Below are 16,366 nucleotides of genomic sequence, written 5' to 3' on the forward strand. Positions count from 1 at the left end.
TGGATCAATACATATTTGATTGTCTAGCATGTGCAGACAGGGCTGGGAGCTAAAAACGGATGAGGGATGTGTAACTCAGTGCTAATGCACCACTCCTCCAAGTGTGGATGACGGACGTTCACACCCACATGCAGCCAACCACCAAATAAAGTAAAACTGATCCATGCTATCTTTGATATATCATCTAACCGGCATGGGCTCATGGAAGAGAGAATAGGGAAGTGTAAAAAGGCTTCAAAGGAGAGGTGGTGATTGTGTCCTTTCCTTGACACATGGTGGGGAAGGGGTTTTTGTTCACTCTTCTCTCTCAGCCCTTCCTGTGTTTGGCCATGGCCATGAACTCTTACACATTTTATCTTGTTTTATTTTCATGATTGACCTAGGAAGGCGGTAAAATTATTTTCGCTTTTTATATAGGGGAAACTCCTTTGAAAGGGTACCCTTTTTTGAAAGGGTACATTTGTGATACCTCTCTCCTTGAGTTCCTGGAACTTCCCAGACTGAGACAGCTCCTCTCTCATACCTCTCCAGATACGCAGCTGGGGCTAGGGTGAAATCAGCTTGGCCTTTACAGTTCTAGCCTTTACACAATTTTTGGGTAAGGACAGCTGTTTGGGGTTTTTTGGTTTTGGTTTTTTGTTTTTTTTTTTAAATTAGCCTTTATTCATCAAGTGCCCTGGTCACTTTGTGTAATAAGTTAGGTGGTGAGGTAAATTTGCAAATGTGCCTTTTTAAGGACCTCACCCAGCAGCAGGGAAAATTAAGCCTTGGAAGGAATTTGGCTCCGCAGCCAGTCATATGCCTTGCTTTACAACATACTCAGCCAATACAGGAAGGAGGGTGAGTATGTGTGGAAAAAGACAGGTTACGAGATTAATTTTTAAGCACTAAATATTTATTGACAGAATATCTCTCCAGGCAGTGTTCACATGCTTAGAACTGAAGCTTTAAAAATTGGCAGTGCTGTTTAAGCAAACAAAGCCGTCAGTTGAACGCAATGATTAACAGGAAGTTGGGGAGCGGACACAGTTCCCAACCCTTGGCTGGAAGAAGAGGCTGGGGTAGAATTCGTAGGGGGATGACTTGCAGAATGGTGAACTCAGCCCTTGGTGATTTTACGGTAGTGAAAAATGGCTGCGTTAGAATCGGAATCTCCCTGAGGCAGCTTGTTTTTGTGTGGTAGCAGGTTGCAGGTTAACGGGAGCCGGAGCAAAGCAAATCCAAAGAAGCTACTTCAGAAATGTGTCGAAGAAAGGTGGAAATGAAACACAGCAGAGAATGAGAAGGGAAGGAAGACAGCGAAAGGACAAAACGGTCAACTGGAAGGTCACGGAGCAGCTGATCAGAATTGTGTCTACCGAGAGGATGATTTATGGATTCTGGAGAAAATGTAAGTTAAATATATCTATACTCTAATCAGTTCTTGAAAAACATTTCCCTCACTTTCTGGTCTTGAATGATGGTCTCTTGGAAGCCTTGTCTTTTTACTGTGTCTCTTATCACTGCCCTGATTTTTGTGTTTGTTTACAATAACGAGTTATGGGAGGAGAAGCATTTTCTGAAGGCATCTCTGTCCAATGCTTCACTGTTAGCACAAGTCTGTCATCAGATTTTTAAGGGGAAGGTTTTTTACCCAAGAGAGAATGCACTGAAAACTACCCTCAGCAAATCTACCTGTTATGAGTACATGGCTCAAAGTCACTATATAACAGAAACACTATCAGAAGAGGAAGCAGAGTTCCCTTTGGCTTATACGGTGACCATCCACAAAGACTTTGGCACTTTTGAGAGACTCTTCAGGGCAATTTACATGCCCCAAAATGTCTACTGTGTTCACATGGATGAGAAGGCAACAGATACATTTAAAGATTCAGTGAAGCGATTACTGAGCTGCTTCCCAAATGCTTTCCTGGCCTCCAAGATGGAGCCGGTTGTCTATGGGGGGATCTCCAGGCTCCAGGCTGACCTGAACTGCCTCAAAGACCTCGCGGCTTCCGAGGTGCCCTGGAAGTACACCATCAACATGTGTGGGCAAGACTTTCCCCTGAAGACCAACAAGGAGATCGTTCGGTATCTGAAAGGCTTTAAAGGGAAAAACATCACCCCGGGGGTGCTGCCCCCAGCTCACGCCATTGGACGGACTAAATATGTCCACCAGGAGCTATTAAGAAAAAAAAATTCCTGTGTGCTTAAAACAACAAAATTAAAAACTCCACCTCCTCACAACATGACCATTTACTTTGGTACCGCCTATGTGGCCCTCACAAGGGAATTTGCCAACTTTGTCCTCCAAGACCAGCGTGCGCTTGACTTGCTCTCCTGGTCCAAGGACACTTACAGCCCTGATGAGCATTTCTGGGTGATGCTCAATAGGATCCCAGGTATGTGTGTCTCTTAACTTCTGTTCTCATGGGTGAACATTGCATGGCCAACACTGAATGAACTGCTTTAAAAACTAGTTTAAAAAAGTTAACATTTCAAAGCTCTTTACAGTTTTAAATGTTAATTTAAAAAATCTTTGTAACAGTTCTGTTCACAGATGTCACTCATGTCCATTTACAGATGAGGAAACTGAGGCATAGGGATTAGCAGGGCTGAGGTAGAGCTCAACCCTCTGATTCAATTTTGCTGACATGCCCAACTGCCTTTCGGGACCCACAGACCCTTTTCAGATACATGCTGTAGCCTTGAGACTGGGCAAAGGATTGAGGGAAAGCCAGCTGTGCCAATGAAAGACTAAACCCAATTCTCCTTTAAGTGTGATGTCACATACAATCAGGAATAAATATTAAAAAGTACATTTGAAAGGCAGTTTGAACATTTTAATAATACTTTGGCTCCTGTCAAAGCTCCAATAGCTAAATGCATGTGCTTTCAAAATGGGAGCAGTGTACAATTTAAAACTTTTTATTTGCAAGTTCTTTTCCTGGAATTAAGTCAGAAATTTAGAGCACCTTAAAGATTTCTAGACCAGTGCCTTCATTTTATAGACAAAGAAACTTCCATGGGATCAACGCGATGGCCTCAAGCTGCCCAGCCAGTGAGCAATCATGCCAATGATACAAACCAGGTCTCCTAAGCCTCATGCTCTTTTGATTTCAGTTGGATCTCAGTCGTTACTAAATTAACTGCACCTTCCATTTGGCCCAAGTTCTAAATGATTTGGATGATCTCAAGTTGTTTATAGTGAACTAATTCAGTCCTGCTAGTTCAATTCAAAAATAAAAATTGAGATTCACAGTTCAAGCGAAAAGTAACTTGAATCCATATGACCATAAGATTCATGGTTTCTCGAGATTAGCGGCTCAACACTGGATGCATACTACATTCACCTGGAGCTTTTAAAAATACATAAGGCCAGGCCCCATTTCCCACAGGGCCTGACTTCTGGGATGGACCTCATCTTAGGTATTTGTTCTGTCTCCGGGTAATTCTCAGGGACAGCCAGAGCTGTGAACCACTGCAGTTGCTTGCTTTAGAAGTTGTTATACAAAACTTCGTAGACTTAGAATGCTTTTTTTAAGCCACAGGAAAATAACCTCTTATTTAAGATTTATTTTTAAGTTAGGTACAATTGGCATATAACGTTGTATTTGTTCCAAGTGTACATACAACATGACCTGCTATCTGTAGATATTGCAAAATGATCACCACCACAAATCTGATTAGAATTTAGCAACGTTATTTTTCTTGTGACAAGAATTTTTTTGTATGTGTGATGAGAACATTTAAGAATGGCTTTCTTGAACGTAATAACAACAATAATAATAGTAATAATAAAGAACTGCTTTCTTAAGCAATTTTCAATATACTGTCAGAGAGGGAAAAATTTACCTCTTCTTTTTAATGTTCTTCTGGCTGGTCTAAGAATTCAATCGGCATGAGACGAATTAACAGGAGGGAAAAAACCCAAAGTTTAATTATGTGTGTGCAGAGAACCAATATTGAAAGTACAACCCAAAGCTGGATGGTAGCATCCAGCTTGTATACATTTTAGAAAAAGAGACATAAATCTGTGAGAAATTGACAGGACAAAGAAAACTTATGTTTGGGAGCCTCAATTACTAAGAAATTCTAAACAGGATTTGGGCAGGGGTAATGATTAAATAAAAGTACCGAGGTTTGTTTCTACCTTCTTCTCAGCTCTGAATTTCCTACGTCTGGTGAGGAGGTCCCTTAATCTCCTGATACAGGGAAGGTAGTTTTCATGTGGGAGGTTTAGTTCCTGCTTTCTGGAGACAAAGGGTGGAGGGAGGGTCAGGATGTTGCTCTTAAGCAGCCTCTTTCTTTTCTTCTTTCTTAATTTAAATTTTACTTAATTAACATACAGTGCAATATTGGTTTCTGGAGTGGAAATCAGTGATTCATCACTTCTGTACAACACACAGTGCTCATCACAACTAGTGCCCTCCTTAATGCCCATCCCCCACCCACCTTCCCTCCATCAACCCTCAGTTTGTTACCGATGGTTAAGAGTCTCCTATGCCTTGCCTCCCTCTCTCTTTTTTCCCCCCTATCCTGTATTTTCCTTCCTAAACTCTACAGATAAGTGGGATCATATGATATTTGACTTTCTCTGACTTATTTTACTTAGCATAATACACTCTAGCTCCACCCACATTGTTGCAAGTGGCAGGATTTCATTCTTTTTGATGGCCGAGTAATAGTCCATTATATATACATATAAATATGAGATTTTTTATATATGCATATATATGATATATATGTATATATGTGTATGTATATATGTGTGTATATATATATGTGTGTGTATATATATGTGTATATATATCTCACATCTTTATCCATTCATTAGTTGGTGGACATTTGAGCTCTCTCCATAGTTTGGTTATTGTTAATAAGGCTATTATAAACATTGGGGACCATGTACCCCTTCAAATCTGTATTTTTGTATTCTTTGGGTAACGTGCTGGCTCTTTCTTAAGTAACTTTAATTCAAAATATGCCAAAGAGGCACATTTCTGGGGTGGGCTACCCTTAGCCCTCACAGTATAATACAGTACTATTAACTATAGTCATATGTTATACATTACATCTCTAGGACCTGTTTATTTTAAAACTGGAAGTTTGTACCTTTTGACCACCTTGACCCATTTGCCCTCCTCCCCACCTCCCATCTCTGGAAACCATCAATTTATTCTCTGTATTGTGAGTGGGTTTTTTTTTTTTCCAGATTCCACATATAAGTGAGATCATGCAGTATTTGTCTTTCTTTGTCTGACTTAATTTCACTTAGCATGATGTCTTCAAGGTCCATTCATGTGGTCACAAATGGCAAGATGTCATTCTTTTTTATGCTCAGTAACATTCCCTTGTATATTTATATCACACCTTCTTTATCCATTCATCCACTTATGGACACTTAGGTTGTTTCCATGTCTTGGCTATTGTAAGTAGTGCTGCAGTGAACAAGGGGGCACAATATCTTTTTCATCTAGTGTTTTTATTTTTTTTAGGTAAATACCTAGAAGTAGGATTATGGGATCATAGGGCAGTTCTAGTTTTAACTTTTTGAGGAAACTGCGTGCTGTTTTCCAGAGTGGCTGCACCAATTTACATTCCCACCAACAGTGCAAGAGGGTTCCCTTTTTTCCACATCCTCACCAAGACTTGATATTTCTTGTCTTTTTGATAATAGTCATTCTAACAAGTGTGAGGTGATACCGCATAGAAATCTATTTAAATTTGTAGTTTTCCAAAAGCTGGAAGGGGTAAGGTTGTAGTGATAAAAGAAATCAGGTCTCAAGAAAGTTGGGGGGGTAGTCATGACCATATGGTTGTTTCTGTGGAATTACAGTGTACAGAATGAGGGAGGAATAACCCCACTTCTGACATGTTGCTTGGATCAAGCATGATGGAGATTTTTTTGGTATGAGCCCCAGACTTTAAGCAAAGACATTGACAATGCAGATTCCAAAGATAGCAGTCAAAAAGGATAAAAGACCAAACCCTATTTTTTTTTTTCTAGCAAGGACCAAGACAAAAAGGTTTTCAATATGAAAAAAATTTGAAGAAGTGTCATTGTCTTCACATGATTGAAAGATTTGCTCATTTGGAAGAAGAATCTAGGGTCAGTGGTGGGAGATTTAAAAATCTGTCAATCTGGGATTAGAACGGGTAGCTTCCTCGGTGGTGGGCAAGCAAAAGGGGTCTGTAGAAACAGAGAAGGAGAAATGCAGTAAAGGCAGCTCACTTATCAGGTATTGGACAAGATGGCCTGTGAGTCTCTTCCACCCTGAAAGTCCGTGATTCTAGAGGATGATTCTAGTCAGTTTGTTGAACAGAAACTTAAGGGTAACACCCTAGCTTCTCAAGCTGGTTTATCTATTGGAAATGGACTTTTACATCTCTGGTTAGCAGTTACAGATCAGTGAAACAATGGAAAACCATTGTACTGCTCCAAAACTTAGAAGAGTGAGCCCTTGAAGGAGTTTCTATCTTATATGTATGAAGGTTCCTTTCTTTCTTTTCTTTCCTTTTTTTTTTTTTTTCAGATTTTGTATTTATTTATTTGGTGGAGAGAGAGAGCACAAGCAGGGGGAGCAGCACGCAGAAGGAGAGGGAGAAGAAGGGTTTCCTGCTGAGCCCTGATGCCAGGCTCGATCCCAGGACCCTGGGATTATGACCTGAGCCTAAGGCAGAGGCTTAACTGACTGAGCCATGCAAACGCCCCTGAAGGATCCTTTTTGGAAGCCGGTGCCCCCTCACCCAGGCAGCTGGCTCATGCAGGACCTGGGTGAGACTGTGTAGAGGGCTTGGTCATGAGGAGGGAACGGAACTGAAACCTAAATGTCTGTCTTGTCCAACTATCACTCCTGCTGTGTGGAAATCTGAGTCAATTCTGTTTTGAGGGCACTTCTAGCTGATGTATTAATTGGCTGGTTTGTTGTTTGGGACATTTGAAGATTGTTCTAGTTGACTGCAGTGATTGGGGGTTTATTAAAAAATCTCCCAGACAAAATGGCCTCATGGGGCGCTAGAACAGCACCACCCAAAAGAAACATAATGTGAGCCATATATGTAATTTTGGATTTTCTAGCAGCCACATTAAAAGAAATAAAAACAAACTGGGTGTTATACACAACTGATAAATTACCGAACGCTACATCTGAAACTAATGATATGCTGGCTCATTGAATTTAAATAAAAACCTTTAAAAATATATAAAAAATAAAAACAAAGAGGGGAAATTAATTTAAGTAATATACTGTATCTAGCCCAGTATACCCCATATACCATTGTATATGTGACTGATGCCGCCGTGGCAGGTGTCCTCCCAGCTCTGGGTAAAATGGACAGACAACAGCGATGCCGTCCCTGCAGCGTGATGGCATCTGTCACCTCTGCTTCTTTGGCTTTGCCTGCTTCCTTTTCTTTTTCTGAGATTCTTGCCCAGCTTCAGAGCTTCCCTTGCTGGGGCTGCACGCTGACTCATGGCTCGTGCCCTCTGTGGGTCCCCACTCCGCAGCCAGATGCTGAGATGTTCTGTAGACCACGGTTTCTCAGGGCTCCCCCTTCTAGTATGCGCAGAGAGTCTTGCTTTGGGTCACGTAGGAACTGCAGGACCAGTCCCTGTTCTCATCTCACATCCCTGCATAGGGTCTTCATTTAGCTCTTGAGCTGTTCCAATCAGCTGTGGGTTAAAGCACAAAAGAAAACATCCACTCCTCACCCCATCCATGTCCATAATAAATGCCTTAAGAAGCGGCAGGTCCTCTGGAAGGCTTGAAAGTAAGAATTTGTGCATAGCATACACAAGGGGGAGGTGCCCATGAGGACAGAAGAATCACAGAAAAGAAGTTCACCTAGGATCTTTTCTTTCTTAATTTAAGATTTTATTTCTTTGAGAGAGAGAGAGAGAGAGAGAGAGCAGGTGCACACGAGCAGGGGGAGGGGCAGAGAGAACAGAGAAGCAGGCTCGCGGCTGAGCAAGGAGCTTGACTCTGACTGGGGCTCCATCCCAGGACCCTGAGATCACAACCTGAGCCAAAGGCAGATGTTTAACCAACTGAGCCAGGCAGGTGCCCTCACTTATGTTCTTTTTTTTTTTTTTTTAAAGATTTTATTCATTTACTTATTTGACAGAGATCACAAGTAGGCAGATTGACAGAGAAAGAGGAAGGGAAGCAGGCTTCCCGTTGAGCCCTGGGATCATGACCTGAGCCAAAGGCAGAAGCCCTAACCCACTGAGTCACCCAGGTCCCCCCCCCGCAACTTATGTTCTTAAAAAGATTGCTCCCTCAACAAATAAATAAAAATTCAAACAAATAAAGAGGTTGCCCAATAAACTTCACTACCTGTTGTAAAACTAGGGCTTCCTGACCTCCCTGCTTCCCCTTTGTGCCTCCAACTTTCCCCCACTTTTCTCTAAGCTCTCTCCTCCCACTTGCTACAAAGGAATATTTGGAATATGATTCCATGAGGGTTTATTGGAAATTCATATTAAAATCTGAATGAGTGAAAAAAAGAAACTTGACCACAGGTTTTAGTGGAGACGAGAGGGGAAAGGAATGCGAAGGCGCCTAAGGGGAAGGAGCAGAAGAAGGAAGAGAGCTGGAGATAGTGGACCTGGAAAGGCAGACTCCCTGCATCTCATTTTTCTTTACCCGTGGAGCCAGCCTACAGACCAGCCCCGATGGTCTTCTGTGTCATCCATGAACCCCTGTGCTCTTGATGGGGGAGGCTTGCTGCCGAAGAGGCCACACTAGCGTGAGTCTACCATTATTGGCAATTGGCTAATCTCTTTAATTGCCATGTTTGTAGAAATGCAAAGCAGAGGTGCCAAGCTCTTGAGAGAAGCAACTATAGGAGTCAAAGAACAGTAGATCTGAATCATGAAGGTCCTGGGAACTCATGCTTGTGGCTCCAGTGATTTGGCTGGGATCTTGCTATGCCCAGAGGGAATTCATGTTCATGTTCCTCAAACACCTTATGCTTCCAAGAGCCCCTGGGTGTATGAACAGACTTGCAGTGGGGGAGTGGTGTAAGTCGTACTATTAGCTTGAACAGTATCTTTTTCTGTCTGCTAGAAAATACCAGTTTTTCAACTTACAGGAAAGGGAATCGGTGAGTGGGTGCCCCATGAGTTCTTTTCAAGGAAATATGGTCTCTTGAGAAGGTGATAAATGGCCTGACACACTTCATCTTTATGTAGCTAGATTAGCCGGGAAATAGTGGGATTAGTTTTATTTCTCTGGAAGAAATGGGGGCAGGGCAGGGCAGGGCAAGGCAGGGGGAAGTGGTTTGGAACCTTTGAATGATCTTATCTGTGCTATACTTTTGTCTGCCCTCCTTCTCTGGTCACTGAATTTGTTCTTGCAGCTTTCTGTGGCTCATACTTTATCCTTACTTTCTTCTTTATCCTTCCTCCCTAAGTTAGACTATTCTTTCCTGGTTCTTTTCTCTCAAAAGGATGACCTGTGTTATCTTGACAGTTACACCCTCGTAGGACTGAGGTCACCTAGAAGTTCAGTGTCTTTTATGATTTAATTTTGGAATAACAGGCTTACTTGCTTAGGATGACTCAGCAGAGCCAAGGACCACTAGAGATCTTGACACTTTTTTGAGTTTTTAAACTCAAGATAATGATAATTTCTGCAAATCAGAAATTGCCCTAAGATGCTGTTTAGTTAATTATATGCATTTTACATATCCACATATATTACTACCAAAAAGGGTTTGCATCATTAGTGCCGACATATACGAACAAGCTTGCTTTGTTAATTAGAGCATATTCCTGGATTTCTGAGGAACAATGGGAGACATGACCCTCGATTAATTAAATTAAGATATTAATATTTAGATTTAATTAACTTAATGAAGATATTATTAATACTTAATATTCAGAGACAGCATTTCTTCCTGTGGTGACCCATCTTAATTTTTTTTTTTTATTTTCAGCATAACAGTACTCATTGTTTTTGCACCACACCCAGTGCTCTATGCAGTCTGTGCCCTCTCTAATACCCACCACCTGGTTCCCCCAACCTCCCACCCCCCCACCTCTTCAAACCCTTCAGATTGTTTTTCAAAGTCCATAGTCTCTCATTGTTCACCTCCCCTTCCAATTTCCCCCAACTGCCTTCTTCTAACTCCCCATGTCCTCTTAATTTTATAGGGAGCAAGATACAAAGTAGATTGAAGAGAAAGATGAAGGAAGGATTAGGCCTAAATGAACTAGAATCAGTGGTCAATTAGAATGCATTTTAGACTCAGTGGTCTATGGAGTGAGTGTGTTGAATAAAAATGATCTAAAGATCTGTTTACTCTGGAGTCAGCGGGTGCCCTCCATCTGCTGGTGGGATTTGAAAGCAGACTGTCTTGGCTTTGCCACCTACACTTTATAACTTTGGGCAAGGTGCCTAATTTCTCTGAGATTGATTCTTCAGTCTTTTCTTGAAGATAACATATCTCCTTGTCGTCCTGTTGGAAGGATCTGGTATGTTGTGGGCACTCAGTGTCCAGAAAGAGGGGAACAGATCAACTTCCTTGATGTTGATTTTTGAGGTTTTGGTGTTACTATTCTAGAATTTCCATGTGTGAATAGAAGAACTCATGCTCATTTGGTTTTGAAGGTGCAGGGATAATATTTTGTTAGAAATGGGTATGGGGCCCATGAGGTTACCCCCAGCGGTAGCTTTTCGTGGCCGTGTCACATGGGTAGAGCCTTAAGTGGTTGGTTTCTCTTTCCTGTTATTAGAAAGTAGTGTTCTGTTACTAGTTGAAAGCCTCCCACTCTGCCAAGCTTCTGTTGCTCTAGATTGGCCCAAAGACAAATAGTCTCCCCACCCTTGCTGGCTGTCCCCTTATTCTGGAATGTTCTTTACTCACATTGCCCATTCTGGACATTTGTTAAGATCCAGCTGAAATGTCACTTCCTCAGAGAAGACTACTCCTTTCCTCTCCCACAGAAGCAGCCAGCTTTCTTCCTTTCCTTCCTTTCTTTCTTCTCTCCTAAACTAACAACTTTGCTGAGGTATAATTTAGATACCTCAAAAGTGAGGCATGTGACTCAGGCGTCTAGTTCACATACCATAAAACACCAAATTCACCCATTCTGAACGTACAATTCATTGATTTTTAGTATGTCTGTAGAGTTGTGCAATTATGACCCCCATCTAATTTAGAATATTTTTTAAGATTACTTATTTATTTATTTGACAGCACACACGAGAGAGAGAGAGAGAGAGAGAGAGCACACTCATGCACACGTGTGCACACACAAGCAAGAGGAGGGGCAGAGGGAGAAGCAGACTCCCCACTGAGCAGGGAACCCAATGTGGGGCTCAATCCCTGAAGACAAACAATTAACCAACTGAGCCACCCAGGTGCCCCCAATTGAGGATATTTTTATCACCTCCAAAAGAAACCTCCTGTCCTTTACAGCCACTTTTTATTTCCACACTCAAACCTTACCTTCCTGTCTGTATGGATATGCCTTTTCTGGACATTATATATAAATCAAATTACATATATTTTTTCACATCTGGCTCTTTTGCTTTATGTGATATTCTTGCGGTTTATTCACATTCTAGCATGAATCAGTACTTTACTCCTTTACATGGCTGACCTCCTCTTCCATCGAATGGCTGTTGAACATCTTATTTATTGATCCATTGATAGACATCTGGGTTATTTCTGCTTTTTGGTCATTAAGAATAGTGCTACTGTGAACATTCCTAAGCAAGTCTTTGTATAGACACATGTTCTCTTTTCTCCTGGGGATATCCCAGGAGTGAAATTGCGGGTCCATGCAGTAACTCCATGTTTCACATTTTGAAGACCTTCCCCGCTGGTTTCCAGAGCAGGTGCTACATTGTACATTGTAATGGGACTCCCCATCCTCCCCAAGCCTTGTTACTGCCTGCTGTCTTATTTACACCATTGTAGCGGCTGTAAGATTATAGCTGTGATTTAGATTTGCATTTCTCTAATGAACAACGATGTCAACATCTTTTCACGTACTTGCTGGCTTTGGTATCTCTTCTTCCGAGAGGACAAACTGCCTATTTTACCTTGTTTCCTTGAATCTTAGTATTCTTGCAATCCTGTTTTATAGATAAGTTTATAGATGAGAACACCGAGGTATGGAGAATTTGGGGTACTTACCCAAGGACACCCAGTTCATAGGTGCCCCAGTCAAAATGATTAAATTCGTTTTGAACGTGGAATGGATTGAGAGATGAGATTGTCCAACACTGAATTAAGAACACACTGCACAACCCAAATGCTAATTTTTTTGCCCTTGAATCCTCTGACTAAGCAACTGGCTAAGACTTATTTAAAAAATAAATAAGACGGGGCATCTGGCTGGCTCAGTCGGTGTAGCGCGCAACTCTTAATCTCCATCCGGGTCGTGAGTTCCAGCCCCACATTGGGTATAGAGATTGCTTAAGTAAATAAGCTTTAAAGAAAATCTTTTAAAAGTAAATAAAGCAGCCCATGTGAACAAGATGCAGTTACTGTGAGAGAACCATTTTTTCTCTGGGTTTATGCAAACCATGATTCCTCCTCTTTTTAAGAAGCAAATGGCTCCAGTTCCCTCCTTTCTGATAAAATAAAATAAAAAATATTTTAGCCCTCATCCTTATTCTCCCTGTTCTTTATAAGGAAGAGTTTGTGCTGGAGTCCTTGTTGGTGTTTCTGCAGCTTTTACTTTTTGTTCCTTCCCTTTCTCAAGAGGTGCCCCATGGCTGTGGTCTCCATTTTGGGGGGCTATGCACTGGTCTGTGCTAGCTGCATTAGGACAGCTGGGCCTAAAGGAGGGAGGCTGTTTCAGTACACCTCAGTGTGCTGCTCCAAATGCTAAGTCTTGGGTTACTGAGCTTGACAAATTCAGGGCAGTGTCTCACAGGGTTTTGCAACCATTTCTTTTTTTTTTTTTTTCTTTCTTTCCTTTTTTTCACCTCAGAGGATTCATAAATGTGACTCTGAAGTTTTCTCCTTATTAGGAATGAAGTGAGCCTCAAATTCCTATAATCTCCTCAATCCTGACTAACCTCCTTCGAGCCTTGGTGAAAAATCGTAACAATTTTTACAGAAGGTAAAGTCACCCTGGTAGAATTTTCCACTCGAGTGCCGAGCCATGCACAGCTGTTTTTAGCCACTCTTGCGACCTCTCGGGGCCCAGCCCTGCTCTGTGAGACTCCAGTGTCTTCAGTCCCATGAATCAGGCAAAAAAGCGAGGGGAGGGATGGGATTTAAGGCTCTTCTTGTTTTCTGCTCTGAAGCCATAAAAGGGAAGTTTAGGACAGGAGGGGAAATGAAATCAAGGACACAGAAGGACTGGGCAGGAACTGACTGACAATGATAGGTCACCATGGACAAAATGTGGGTCCTGAGAGAGGAGACCTTGACTTGGCCTGAAGGTCACAGGGCCCAGCACAGCGGAATGTGTAGTGCAGCTAGGAACAGCTTGGTCTTTTTCCAATCCGGGCGCAGTGCTTTTAGCTTGTTCCTGAACTTTCTCCCCTAAGAGCAGCCTCTTCTTTGTTGTGCTCAGTGCTCACTGCTGAGCTCTCCCAGCGGCGTCTGTGTGTGCTGACGGGCTGGCAGGCGGAAGATCAGTCGGTGTTCCTGGACCATACACACCTCTGGCTCAAAGAGCTTGGTCTGTATATATTGGTCGTTGCTCATATTTTTTGCAAGTGCCAGACAAATGATTGTTTTCAGTAGATGTCAGAGGGTAAAAACAGTGGGAAAGTATTCCCTTAATACACCATCCCACGTGAGACCCTAGATTTCAGAATCTCAGGGAGCCAACCTTCCATTTGCTGTAAAATGCCGGGAAGAACTGAATCTGGTAACAAGGCACAGATCTTGAGATAGCATCATTGTCCTATGTTCATTCTATAAAATGGGGATATTTCCACATTCTAGACGGCCCCAACATTGGCAGTTTTGTGGATGTCAATAATGTACCTTTTCTCAAAGAAGGAATTCTCTAGAACAAATGCTTTCTCCACTTACCACTGATGCTTCATGGATTGAGTCATTTAAGCCTCACAGAAATCCTCTGACTGAAGGGCACCCAGGTGGTGCAGTCAGTTAAGCATCTGACTCTTGGTTTTGGCTCAGGTCATGACCACAGGGTCCTGGGATGGAGCCTCGCGTCAGGCTCCCGTACTCAGCAGAGTCTGCTTGGGATTCTCTGCCCCTCCCCCGACTCTTGCGTGTTTCTCTCTCTCTCTCTCTCTCTCTCTCTATTAACACATAATGTATTATTTGCTTCAGGGGTACAGGTCTGTGAATCATCAATCTTACACAATTCACAGCACCCACCATAGCACATACCCTCCCCAATGTCCATGACCCAGCCACCCTATCCCTACCCCCCACCCCGCCAGCAACCCTCAGTTTTTCTCTCTCTCTTAAATAACTAAATCTTTTGTTAAGAAAAGGTAATTCTCTGAGGGAGATATATATTATTACCTTCAATTTGCAGGTGCAGAAACTGAGACTCCAGAGGTAAAATGACTTAATTTCTAGGTTTGGGGATGCCTGGGTGGCTCAGTCGATGAAGCATCTGCCTTTGGCTCCAATCATGATCCCAGTGTCCTGGAATGGAGCCCTGCATGGGGCTCCCTGCTCAGAGGGAAGTCTGCTTCTCCCTCTCTCACAGCGCCCTGCTTGTGTTCCCTCTCTCACTGTCAAATAAATAAATAAAATCTTTAAAAAAAAAACCCAAACTCTAGATTTGTGTGATCTCCACTTCATTATCAGTCTAATCCTCCAGGATGCCCCGCAGAAGTTCCCACAGCTTAAGCAGTGTATATAATGGAAACATGACTCTGGGAAAAAAGAGAGAGAGAGAGACAAACCCAAAAACAGACTCTTTACTCCTCTTAACTCTAGAGAGCAAACTGATGGTTCCCAGGGGGGGCGGGGGATGGGTGGAATGGGTGAAGGGGATTAAGTGGGCACTGGTCCTGATGAGCCTTGAGTAACAGATGGAATTGTTGAATCGCTACATTGTGTCCCTGAAACTAATACAACACTGGATGCGAACTATACTGGAATTAAAATTTAAAACGTTAAAATTTTGAAAAAGGAAGAAAACATGACTCTGATCTAAAAATGTTTAAAGATCTCAGTGAGGTTATTTTTTTTTAAGATTTTATTCATTTATTTGACAGATAGAGATCACAAGTGGGCAGAGAGGCAGGCAGAGAGAGAGGAGGAAGCAGGCTCCCTGCTGAGCAGAGAGCCCGATGCAGGGCTCGATCCCAGGACCCTGAGATCATGCCCTGAGCGCAAGGCAGAGGCTTTAAGCCACTGAGCCACCCAGTGGCTCACCTTCTCAATGAGTTTTTAACCTTTTATTTTTAAACTCATTTCAAAATTGTTATACTTACAAGAATAGCATAGAGCTCTACCCTTCATGCCCACATCCCCCAACCCATAACATGTGACCACATTTGCCTTCGCCTTATCTTATTCTCCCTCTGTCTTTTATAAATTTTTCCTATGCCATTTGTCAATTCCTCCTTGCTGGTTGAAACAGGCTTCCTAACCACAGAGATACTTTCCTATATGAATAGCACCACCATTTAAGGACACATTACTGCCCACAGACCCTATTCCAGTCTTACTCGTTGTACTAAAAACTTCCTTCGTAAATTAGGATCTGCTTAACGATCTCAAGGTGCACTCAGCTGCCATCCCTCTTTCACCCCCTTGATTTGGAACCATTTCTCAGCCTATCTGTGTCCTCCCAGCTCTTATCATTTTTGAAGAGTACCGTGTGGGTGTTTCCTCGTGATTAGATTCAAGTTCTGCATTTTGGGCAAAGATACCAGAGATACGATGCCGCGGAACCATGCAACGTGTATTTCTTCTAGTAGCGGTGATGTTCACTTTTGTCACTGCGGTCAGGAAATACCTGCCCATTGCTCCACTGTAAAGCTAATCAGTACGATTTTGTATTTATTACTAAGTCATTAATGAGTATTTTGTGTGGAGACAGTTTGAGGCTTTTTAGATATACTGTTCTCCATCAAATGTTCACTCCCCAGTTCTACTGTCCTCCGATGGTTCTTGCCTGGCTCAGTTATTACCGTGTGGTTGCCAAATTGTGATTTTTTTTCCTAACTCCCTCCTTTTATGTTTATTAGTTGACAATCATCTGTAAGGCTGAGCCTTCTCTTCTTCCCATGTGTTTGTTTATTTATACCCCTGTGGACACGGATACCCATTTTACTCAATGGGTTACAATCCATTACAAATTTTACTTATTTTGGTGCTGAAATTGCCTCAGACTCAGCCAGTGGGGCCCCCTTCACGGTGGCTCTTGAATCCCTTCAACGGCCCCCATTATTCTTTGAGCACTGCCTTCCTTGTACTTAAC

At 42.3% G+C, this 16,366-nt stretch overlaps 1 protein-coding gene across 4 annotated transcripts in view; it reads left to right on the top strand.

Moving 5' to 3' along the window:
- The first annotated feature begins 692 nt into the window (after window positions 1–692).
- Window positions 693–16,366, top strand: part of LOC116869928 (N-acetyllactosaminide beta-1,6-N-acetylglucosaminyl-transferase-like) — an 82,333-nt gene continuing 66,659 nt past the window's right edge. For 2 of the 4 annotated variants that reach the window (XM_032861555.1, XM_032861554.1), the window contains exon 1: window positions 1,112–2,381. In XM_032861555.1, the coding sequence (XP_032717446.1) occupies window positions 1,457–2,381 (925 nt within the window). In that variant the 5' untranslated portion in view covers window positions 1,112–1,456. Of the gene's footprint in view, window positions 2,382–8,418; window positions 8,464–16,366 lie in introns of those variants that run through there. The other 2 variants (XM_032861552.1, XM_032861551.1) reach the window with 2 other exon arrangements.

Source organism: Lontra canadensis, unplaced genomic scaffold (genome assembly GCF_010015895.1).
Source record: "Lontra canadensis isolate GAN:19392208 unplaced genomic scaffold, GSC_riverotter_1.0 scaffold21, whole genome shotgun sequence".
Classification (NCBI taxonomy): Eukaryota; Metazoa; Chordata; class Mammalia; order Carnivora; family Mustelidae; genus Lontra; species Lontra canadensis.